At 36.3% G+C, this 11,322-nt stretch overlaps 2 protein-coding genes across 2 annotated transcripts; both read left to right on the top strand.

Moving 5' to 3' along the window:
• Positions 1–2,802: 2,802 nt before the first annotated feature.
• On the top strand, positions 2,803–3,817 carry LOC116171954 (general odorant-binding protein 70). The gene is made up of 6 exons (XM_031489015.1): positions 2,803–2,894; positions 2,939–3,032; positions 3,087–3,178; positions 3,352–3,387; positions 3,440–3,596; positions 3,647–3,817. Exons 1-6 carry the CDS (start codon positions 2,832–2,834, stop codon positions 3,730–3,732), a joined length of 528 nt encoding a protein of 175 aa, XP_031344875.1. The 5' UTR covers positions 2,803–2,831; the 3' UTR covers positions 3,733–3,817.
• Positions 3,818–8,324: 4,507 nt separating this feature from the next.
• Positions 8,325–10,131, top strand: LOC116171935 (trehalase-like). Its single transcript, XM_031488986.1, has one exon. The coding sequence runs from the start codon at positions 8,424–8,426 to the stop codon at positions 10,083–10,085; it is 1,662 nt and encodes a 553-aa protein (XP_031344846.1). The 5' UTR covers positions 8,325–8,423; the 3' UTR covers positions 10,086–10,131.
• The last annotated feature ends 1,191 nt before the right edge of the window (positions 10,132–11,322 follow it).

The following is an 11,322-nucleotide window of genomic DNA, read 5'->3' as shown; positions in this document are numbered from 1 at the left end:
TTGGACAAAATTTTCCTTCAAAAAGAAATAAACAGGAAGCTATGGACTGAACCGTGCTGTTGAAGAAGTTACCCTGAAAGTCATCATTGAATCTGTTCCTGGAAGAAACCAGTGAAAATCTGCTTTGAATGATTTTCACGCCTTTCTTATTACATAACAACTGAAGTGAATCCCTAAAGAGACTTGAAAAGAAAAAAAGTTGATACCATACAGATTGGGCCAATAATTTATTGATTAGTGAAAAACCAGATAAAAACTCGAGATTATGTATAGATAGATGCTAGGTCACTTAATGTATGTATGCAAAGAGAACATTTCCCGATTCCAACTTCAAATAATATAAACTGTGTTTATTGTTAATGATGAAAGAAGGGTTTTGGTCATCTTGGATAAGAAAAGGGTAGATTTGCGTATGTTAAATTCGCCCTTTGGACGTTACCGTTTCATTCCATTTCTCATATTTGTAGTGTCCCAGAAAGAAATCTTTTTTTGAAATTGTTGGTGGTAATAATGATACAGGAAGTTTGAATATGCGGTAAGATAGATCGTAATGTCACGTATCAAATTATATTTTCTTATCTCACCAAATAAAAAAGGTATTGAGGTGACCCTCTTATCTCGAACGCACTGTATATTAGGTAAAACAAAAGCGATCAAATTCCATGTTTCTTTGACTTAAAATATCGGTTTGGCTTATAAAAAGAAATAAAAAAATTCAATACCTGTTTTTTGATCACGTGTCAATGCTAAATTTAATCCTAATCTAAAGTTCATCATTACCGCATAATAAATTCCTGGTACATTCTCCTGGTTAAAATATACACACACCTCTGAATGCTAAACAAAATTTTAATCCAACCAAAGGAATGGTATCACTGAAATTAAATCCAATTTTCCAATAAATGAAACAAAATAACCAAAATCCTTTGTTTGGATCCGATTCTTATCAATATATACAATACAAAATCTGTTTCGTACAAATAATTTCCACGGGTCGATTACTTTAGGAGTATTAAAATTACTTACAACAACATTTTACTTGTGCAAATTCCTGAAGATAGCTCATTACTACTTTAAAAAAATCAAAAACTTTAAAATAACTTACAGTAACTGACGTGTGTAATATTCTCTTTTGATAACAATTAATCTTATCTCTCCTTGGAAAATTTCTCTTAGAAATATGGAAACAGGTCGCTTCGATGGTATAGTTGACTACGTGATGAGCACGAAACTTTAGCAACAAAAATGTCCATACCATATTGCGAATCTAATCAAACCGGCTTCAATTTATGGATATTAATTTTGTCCAAGTGGCATACGAAGAATACACAATACATGTAAATCCTTATGTCTACTTCTTAATAAATACCACTGTATATGAATACGATCTTATTAACCTTTCTGACAACTCCAATGTTAATCGAATACCTGTCAGACAGAATCTTTATCCAAATGGCTATTAATTCTGATAATGATAATCAATGTTAATCGAATACCTGTCAGACAGAATCTTTATCCAAATGGCTATTAATTCTGATAATGATAATCAAATTAATGAGATTTACTCAAGTAAGAGGCAACGTTTATAAAATTATGTTACCAATTAAAAGAACAGTTTTCAAGTGTAAACACGAACCTTTACCTACTTTAAATAGATATGAATCAAACAAGTACCTGTCAGATTAGTGGATAGAAACAGAGAAACGTAAGATAATTATTTATTATATAAGACGATAAAGGGATATTTTGGGTTAATTAACTTTCACGAGATTGTTAGTTTCCCTTTATCGTCGTGTATAATACAAAACTTTATTTTATTGCAGAAGCCATATAAATCATTGTGATGACAATTCTGAACTTAATTTAGACATCCAAATTAGCAAGCTTCGGTTCTGCCGTCGCGGTCGTTTTCAGAAACATCATTGTCATATGCTCTGACAGTCATTTTATATCGTGCTCTGCGTCCCATTTGAAATAAGGCATGCCATTAGAATGCATAATCATCTGTTTCACTTTATCTACCCTCAAAGTTAAAGAGCGACTGATTCAAACCTATTAAAATGTTAATTTAACGTCTGTCATAATATAAATAAAATTAATAAAAGCAGAACTGCTAGTTTGTTTACCAACAATGAGAATATAAGAATGGACATATTGTGACTTTCAATAATACATTAATGATAAAAGCAACGTTCTTGTTATAATTTCAACAAATTAATATAGTACAGGGTGCGCTATTTCTCTGCGGCTACCCCTGAAATGCTAAAGATGAAAAAGTAGTTTAACATTTTTGAAAATTCTTTAGTCCCGGAAGTCCATCCCACAGCCCGCATTTCACATTAACTGACCTTACTTTAATTAATTTTTGTCTTGCGTAAAAAAACAAGATCTTGTATGCACTGGCGTTACTAATGCTTGCGACTTCCGCGTAATTATTGTGCAGGGTGTTGCTTCGTTACCGGGGTGCAAATGCTATTCCTCCCCTAAATTGGAAAACGAATAAATATCAACATACATTTTTTCGTTGTTTATACAACTTATATTATTACCAACGGTATCCACAACGGTACCGCGTGCATAATGTTCAATTTACATTTAATTACTGCTAATAATGTGAATACTTTCGTTCGGTGTCTTCCCAATCAGGACAAAAAATTAATGCTCATTCATGCTGGTGAAAGTTGAAGAATCTCGCTATTATTTCTACGGAAAATCAAGTGCTGTATATACGCACATGCTGCACATCAAACGGGGATAATGCTGGGGGGTTTAATGTATAATTTTCTCCTTTATACGAAAAAATGTTATTTGTTGTGTCGGTGTCATTCGAAATGTACATGTTAAGGCTTTTCTCCATCATTGTCGTGCTTACGATTGTTGGTGTTCACGCTAAAGTGCGTTGTAATCTTTTATTTCTGAATTCATGGTGTCATTTTAGGATTTGAAATGTCAAGTTCCTATTGCGGCCCCCAAAAATATTGAAAAAGTGGTTAACCAGTGCCAGGAAGAAATTAAGACGGCCTTATTGTCAGGTCTCGGTCTTCTTCGACGTATCTTAACGGTTTAAAAATCCGATGTCTTTTTAGAGGCCTTCCATTTTCTCACTGACAACCAAAGTGTTAATTCAAGTCGACGAAAGCGCGAAACATTCACGGAGGAAGAAAGAAGAATTGCAGGAGTAAGATCAATTAAAAAGTCATTTGGTAGATAGGTATAACTGGGTAAATGTGCAATTTCCTTTTTTCGCAAGCAATTTGATTAACAAGTGTTGTAATTGTAATTACAAATGTATAAAAAAAACTAATATCGGTCCAATGACGACCTACTTATATAGGGCGTTACTTTTTCTAGTGCCTGCTTCAATGCGTCTACCGAAAAATGAAAGCGGTTAGTAAAGCCCTATTATTTCTGCGCCGAATTGTACATATTATTGTTGCAGGTGAACAGTAACGGTTTTCCTACGGCGGAAGGTCTTATTGCTTTGTATACGGAAGGTGCACAGGATCAGGAGTATCTTCTCGCATCTCATCAAGCTGTAAGTCAATGTTTAGTTGACGCCCAAAAGAAGCATTTACCAACACCGCATTCAATAACAAGTAAGTTACGTCAGTTTTTGCGTTAGGTATAGTCTCATTACCTTTTTCAGTAAAAGGAAAAACGTGCGATATCGCTTTTGACGTATTTGACTGTGTCTCAGATAGAATTGGAGAGTATTGCGGACAAAGTCTGTGATATCCAAAATTGTTGAGTTCAGGTAATGTTAATTAGAAAACTGATTTATGAGTGCGAAGAAGTTGTTAAGTAATAAACTTTACAATAAAAGGAAAGTTACATTTTAATTTCGCAACTAATTTACACTTTTTAACACATTATAATAAAAGATTAAGATCATTTTCTTGTTTTACCAAAATAAGCACTTTCTCAATTGTTACTGGGACATTCCACAGACTTCATGGTAATTATTTGCATTACTACCTATACTGCACTATATATATTTCGATTTTAAGCATTTTGAGTGTATTTGATGGTATTTGAAAGTTGTAAATCTACCGTGAAGAAGAACAAACGGTTGTCGCCAATTACCACAAAATCATTGGGCCGTTTCGAGAAATGCTGTCGAGAAAAACAAAACAACAAGGAGATATATACAGGGTGGCCATTTGAAAACGAAACAGAGCCTATTTTGGGGACCTCAAAACATCTACGAAAAAATACTCGGACCCGTCAATTTTTTATTCAAGGGGGAACCATTTTTTCGCTAGTTTCGCCCCCCTGAGGGCAAAGCCCTAACGTGGGTGACAAGCGCCCCCAAAATTTTAAATCGAATGGGTGCTCGAGTGATACCTAATTTTGAAGGTATTTCTATGTGGATTATAACCCTTAAGTTTTAAATCGCTATTAATTTGCCTAGTCGATACAGGGGCTAATAAAAGTTATAAAATTATGTCAACATTTTCTTATGAAAAAAATTCTTGTAAATGAATTAGTTAAATAACAAAAATATAAACAACAGTAAATACAAAAAATGTTGTTCTCCTACATTCTGAACCGACTTTTTGTTGTTTTTTTTTCTTTTTAATACTCGTAAGTACATATGCCTTTTCTGCAACGCAAATCTTGGTTATTGTTGAGAGCATTACTATAGCAGCATTTTGAAGTTTAATAGTGAAATCGGTACATTGAACAGTGATAATGGTTTATTCACTGAAATAATTTTTCTTTTTTGCAAACAATGAAAATGCTAATAAAACTGCCCAGATCTTTAATCGACAACACCAGAATCGACAGGTCCATCGCATGTTTGCGCTGCCATTTTTGGTAACCATATCGTAGGCCCTTTCTTTTTACCTGGAATTTTAACAGGAGAGATGTACCTGGAGTTATTACAAAAGACGATTCATCCAGAATTAGTGGAGATACTAGAAAATAACAACGAGTACTTGGAAATAGTCTAGTATAGTATTTCAGCAAGATGGTGCGCCACCCCACTATGCTGCAAGGGTTCGTCAATATTTGGACCAAACGTTTCCAGGACAATGGATTGGAAGAAAAGGTGCTATTTTGAATGGCCTTCTCGTTCCCCGGATTTAAGTGCGTGCGTTAGATTTTTCTTATGGGGCCATTTAAAAACTAAAATTTATGCTAGTGAGCCAACATTGTTAGACAACTTGCGACAAAAAATAATTGACGAATGTCGTCAAATCACCCCAGAAGTTTTTCAAAATGTACGGGAAATGTATGAACAAAACCTGTATTATTCTATGGAAGTCGAAGGCAAACATTTTCAACATTTACTTGATTAAAAACTTAAGGGTTATAATCTACATAAAAATACCTTCCAAATAAGGTATCACTCGACCCCCCATTCGATTTAAAATTTTGGGGGGCGCTTGCCACCCCCCTATGGCTTTGCCATCAGGGGGGCGAAACTAGCAAAAAAATGGTTCCCCCTTGAATCAAAAATTGACGGGTCCGAGGATTTTTTCGTAAATGTTTTGAGGTCCCCAAAATAGGCTCTGTTTCGTTTTCAAATGGCCACCCTGTATTAGAATGTGGTACGTAAATGGCTGAAACGTATAGAGACTTGTGGCGTTAGAAGAATCCTGAATGGATAACATAATATAATGATTCATATGGTGCACTGGGCTGCAGATTCCTTGGCACCTATACTCCCATATTCTAAAAATTGTATCATGCCGCAAGCGTCAAGTTAAAATCTCACTTTTTCACTTTCTATTCCTTATGCCAAAATAGTTACATAAAAGTCCGGAAAATGATACATTATTGGCGAGCAAATATTGAAGTTCGAGGCCCCTTTGGGGCCGAGTACTTTAATTTCCGAGTCAGGTAATGTCATTTTACTTACGAGTTTTGTATTAAATTTTACCCGAAATTGTATTTTAATATAAAACTTCAACTTTTATATAGAACTTTTGATTAAAGTCAATCTGTCAGTGATGACAGGAGTCATTATAGACATCTGGAAATGTCAAAAATGCGGCCGGTAAAGTGACATATGCGGCCAGAAAAGTGATAAGCGGCAGGAAACGTAGTAGGAAACTAAGTTTCCTGACAGAAAGTAGGCATGAAAATGAAGCTTTCAGGACGATTTTGGGGTGGCGGATCGACCATCGTTATTTCGTCGAGACCCTATTTTTAAATTTAACATTCGACGTGTCTTTCAAAATACTAAAAGTGATTCATCTAAACGCGTTTATATTCGTGCACCATTATAAACTATTTTATAAACTTTTAATTATTGTAATTTGTGTATATGGACATAATCATTAGATTTTTAAGATAGGGTTATTAAGCGACAGAGCAAAGCGATGCAAGCTTTATAGGGGAGTCGATGATGTCCGTCTGTCCGTGAACACGATAACTATCAAACTCTTGGACCGATTTGGTTGAAACTTTGCACAGTTGACCTATATGCCACTTGTAATAAGCCTATTGAAAATGGGTCAAATCCAATGACTCCGTGGGGTCATACCGAGGTTCTCTGTCGCTTTTTTAAACGCTCTTTATGGGTTTATTTGGACTTATATATTTGAATTAATAATTAGTAGGAATTAGGTTGTTTTTCGCTTTTTAGTGTGTTTATATCAAATTACTTAATTTCAGTGTTTACTTTTAAATAAATCTGTTACAATTTTATTTAACTCATGGAATTATTATTATTCTGCAAAATAAAGAGTATAAGAGATATTTGCCTCAAAGAGTGCGAATTTTGAAATTTACATAAGCTCTCCAAAACATATTGGAGTGTAAAGTTTGAACTAATATTTTCCCAAATTTTGGACACAAATTCTTGACAATTAATGAGATATCAGTAAAAGCGGAATGAACTAAATTCTTTCCTAATTTTATACCATTGTTTAGGTAACTGAGATAGCCGGAAGTAAAAAAAAAAGGTAAGTTCCAAACGTACTACCTACAACAATAAAGAGGACAAGGACATTTCTAAAAGAATTTACACCACAAATCTGAGAAGATCTGTAACCATTTGTGAGTTACCAATACAAATGGGCACTCACTCTTCGGCGCGGAGGAATTACCGGATCACCCTTTTATTTGTAACAATCAGTTACAGTAGTCGATAACCATCGTTTTCTTTTGGTTCGTGTTATTGGTGATCAAGGTCTCGCAACAATTTCCTCACTTTCAGCAATTGGACATTAGTCGTTGGGTCAGTGTCCTTTGTAGTAGAGGAAGATGAGGCTTCTCGAGCTGCGAGAAAGTTCTCAAAAGGCGGAGGAACTTAAAGTAAGATCTCCGTCAAAGCGTTCGGGGCGTAAGAATCTATCCATATTTTAAATGAAATCCCGCTCCCGTTCCCGCATTCACGCGTCGGTTTGAGTGGACACTCGATACATGCCATAGGGAATGAAATATGTTGATTATTATATTCATTCACCCGTACACCAAATTTCAACACGATCAGCCATTTTAAAAAGAGTGAAGTATAGCGCACACGGACCGACAGTCGAACAAAAAATTTTGTTTTTACGTAATCAGCAGCGCCCGTCTTCTCTTCTTTGGCAAAGAAAAAGTACAGGTCAACTGTAAAGTAGCCATATTGCGGGGATTTCACCCCCCCCCCCCCCGTCCGAGCCTTAAACTACTTCTCACTAGAAGATACACAAAATTCGGTAATTGATTCTATAGATCGGTGTGTACGACAAAATACTCTGCCCATGTGTTAAAGTATGTTCCGTTTATCTGAAATAATGGTCGATGATACCTAGAGGATATGTGCTTTGTTACTCATTGATTATGACACATTTATTACTATTGCTTCCAACTAATTCGATCATCATGTTCATTTGATGTTGTGGCACAAAGCACAAATTTATGAACAAAACTATACTGTTTGTTGTTCGCCCTTAAAAAAGGAAAAAATAAAATTATACAATAGTTACACATATCGCAGTCGCCATTGGGATAACGTAACCCAAAGTATTAATAAAGGAGAACTACATGAACAGTCATGCGCGCTTATCATAGATTTTTTATGATACTATAATGCCCTTCACATTCTTATTTTGTTGTATAGATTGGTTGCTCATACCTTTGTGGCTACAGAATTAGGGCTTTAAAAAGTACGAGTCGTAGGGATGATATATCAGTTTTTCGAAAATTGACTTTTTACTACCCTTCTTCTCCTGAATACCTTACAACCAAAAGCCAAAAGATTTAGGTACGTCGGATAGATTATGTCGTAACGTTTATTTGCATTGTATACTCAAGCGACTTATATACAAAGTAAAAATAAAGTAAAGTGATAACTTATCTATACAATTAGCACCTAGATAGTTGCCCCTACATGTATCAAATAGTAGTACACAAGTCATACATTGTGAAATATATGCAGTAAATGACATTGTAGGGTTTTCAGAACCTGTTGCATTCGTACCAGCACAATGAAATGTGCAGTACTACTTTGGTTTGTTGCCATAAATTACGTTCAAAGTGAACTACCACCATCGTGTAAAAGTCCAATATACTGCCATGGGGAGCTACTACATACAGTGCAAATGGCTCGCATCTTTAATGACGGAAAACATTTCGTGGATCTCAAAATGAAGAATAATGAAAACCAAACATTACTTAACTTCCAAGTGTTGCAAAAGAAATACAACTATGAGATTCCATCATCAGAACTCCTTCTGTTTGTTGATAAAAACTTTGAAGATGGAAACGAATTGGAGAGCTACAATTTGACTGATTTGAACCTTAGTCCACCGTTTCTGAAGGAAATTACTAACCAAACTGTACAGAATTTTGCCAAAGACTTGCTGAAAATATGGCCGCAGTTAGTGCGAAGGGTGAGAGCGGAAGTGATCAATGACCCTTCTTCGTATAGTTTTATTCCAGTACCAAATCCCTTCATTATTCCAGGTGGACGTTTCCGCGAGTATTACTACTGGGATTCCTACTGGATAATCGACGGTCTTCTACTCAGTGGCATGAATGAAATGGCAAGAGGAATGGTTGAGAATTTTATCTCAATAGTGAAGGAAATTGGATTTATACCAAATGGAGGTAGGATCTACTACTTAAAACGGTCACATCCACCTCTACTTACGTTTATGGCACATCTGTACTACCGCGAAACCAAGAATGTAACCTGGTTAAAGCAGAACATTGATACATTAGCGCAGGAGTTGGAGTTTTGGAACTCTCGCTCAGTACAAGTGCGGAGAGGTGAACGAGCCTATACTTTGTACCAATATAAAGCTGTAAGCCAAGGACCACGCCCGGAGTCCTACCGTGAGGATTTTCTCACGGCGTCTTTCTTCAACGAAACGGCGCAGCAACTGCAAACCTACGTTAACTTAAAAAGTGGCGCCGAGAGTGGTTGGGACTTTTCAAATCGCTGGATTTTTGATCAATTTGGCGGTAACTTGGCAAACTTGTCGCACATAGAGATCACGCGTCTTATTCCTGTAGATTTAAATGCGTTTCTATGTGGGGCCTTTCGAAACATAGCCGACCTGTATACCGTACTGGGAAATTCAAGTCAAAGCTCCATATGGTACAACAAATTCCTCGAAATTAGAGAAGCGACGGCCACTATCTTGTGGAACAGGCAAGATAATATTTGGTACGATTACGATTTGAAGCTCTCCAAACATAGAAGAAAATTTTACCCAAGCAACCTTGCACCCTTATGGGCTAAATGTTTCCCAAGAGAAAAGGGGCACAAATTGGGAAGACGCGCGGTTGCATACTTACGTAAGGAAGGTGTCCTCAACTATGCTGGGGGAGTTCCCAGTTCTCTGGACAATACCGGCGAACAGTGGGATTTTCCCAACGCTTGGGCTCCTTTACAAGATATCGTCGTTCAAGGACTGCATAATACGAGGTATCCTCCAGCTCTTCGCCTAGCATCTACCATTGCTAAGACGTGGGTGAAGTCTAACATGCTTGCCTTCCGGAGTACGGGAGCGATGTTTGAGAAGTACGATGCCGGTGTTGCGGGGAAGTATGGCGGAGGCGGTGAATATGAGGTTCAGTCTGGATTCGGTTGGTCAAATGGCGTTGCCCTCAGATTCATTTATGATTACTATCGAGAACTGTAGATGGGTATACAATGTGATGCATGAATAAATATAGCAAAGTAATTAACTTCTTTCTCTTAAAACCTTCTGATTGTTGTCAAAATTACGTTGCCAATATCAAACAGCAGTCCAATTATTAGAAGTGCTACAGAATTTTATCCCTTTTTAGCGCATTTCTACAAAAATAAAAAAAAATGCGCTATTGTGGCCACTTTGTCCGTCCGTCCGTCCGGCTGTCCGTCCGCTCGTTTTGCGACGCTACTAGTTCTTTATCTTAAGAGCTATTGTTCTACTTTTTTCGCTATTTGGTTCGTTATGGTGTCGAGGCTTGCACCAAGGAAGGAATTTTTTCTGCGGTTATTGCTAAAAAAGTTATTGTAAAAAAACCAACAAACCGTTTTTTACATGTTCCATAATTTTACACTTTTGCCGTTTATTAACCATCCTAGAGATCATTTATAATTTTGTATTGTTGTCTGTCGTCTGTCTGTTGGTCTGTCCGTCTGTTCCTTTGCCTGTCTGTCCCTCTATCTGCCCGTGTGAACGATAATTTTGTTTAGAAATGTCCGATCGCTTTTACATCTCCGTTAGTTATGAACTGAATTGCATGAAATTCAATATGGGCATAGCCTTAGCCATATAATACGCAATGCCAAAAGTTGAGTCGAATCGATTCAAAATTCACAGTGGCCTTTTCGCATCTCGACCATTTATAAACCGAATTGCAAACTTTTTTTCTTATAAAAGTATTTGAATGAAATTTGATACATAGGCACTTGGAATAAAGAAAAATCTAACGCCCATTCCAAAATTTGGTTTTGCGCATGCGCAGTGCCAACTTTTTTATTTATGGAAGAATTTAAATGAAATGTGATACATAGGCACTTGGAATAAAGGAAAATCTAACGCCAGTTTCAAAATTTTATTTTGCGCATGCGCAGTGCCAACTTTTTTATCTATGGAACTATTTAAGTGAAATTTGATACTTAGGCGCTTGGAACAAAGGAAAATCTAACATTAGTTTCAAAATTTAGGTTTGCGCATGCGCATTTCCAACTCTCTTATTTAGAAAAGCATTGAAATGAAATTCTTCTCATAAACTGAAATTGAAGTAGCACGTCAACAATGGATTGCCCATGTGCAACGCTATCTTTTATATTTGTGGCCGGATTTTAACGATTTTAACAGAAGTTGCATCTTACAAATGGGAAATGAATGCAAGTGGAAATGCGCTTTATGTAAATCGTTTACGATTACT

This window comes from Photinus pyralis, unplaced genomic scaffold (genome assembly GCF_008802855.1).
Source record: "Photinus pyralis isolate 1611_PpyrPB1 unplaced genomic scaffold, Ppyr1.3 Ppyr1.4_LG5, whole genome shotgun sequence".
NCBI classification, from domain to species: domain Eukaryota; kingdom Metazoa; phylum Arthropoda; class Insecta; order Coleoptera; family Lampyridae; genus Photinus; species Photinus pyralis.
This window is presented reverse-complemented; position numbering and strand designations above follow the sequence as displayed.

What these genes read in the sequence shown, in the direction of transcription:
- LOC116171935 (XM_031488986.1), top strand. Translation starts at nt 8,424, where the DNA reads ATGAAATGTGCAGTACTACTTTGGTTTGTTGCCATAAATTACGTTCAA.
- LOC116171954 (XM_031489015.1), top strand. Translation starts at nt 2,832, where the DNA reads ATGTACATGTTAAGGCTTTTCTCCATCATTGTCGTGCTTACGATTGTT. An exon ending in AAGAAAGAAGAATTGCAGGA is followed by an intron (nt 3,179 to 3,351) that starts GTAAGATCAATT and finishes TACTTTTTCTAG; the next exon opens with TGCCTGCTTCAATGCGTCTA. An exon ending in TCTACCGAAAAATGAAAGCG is followed by an intron (nt 3,388 to 3,439) that starts GTTAGTAAAGCC and finishes TTATTGTTGCAG; the next exon opens with GTGAACAGTAACGGTTTTCC.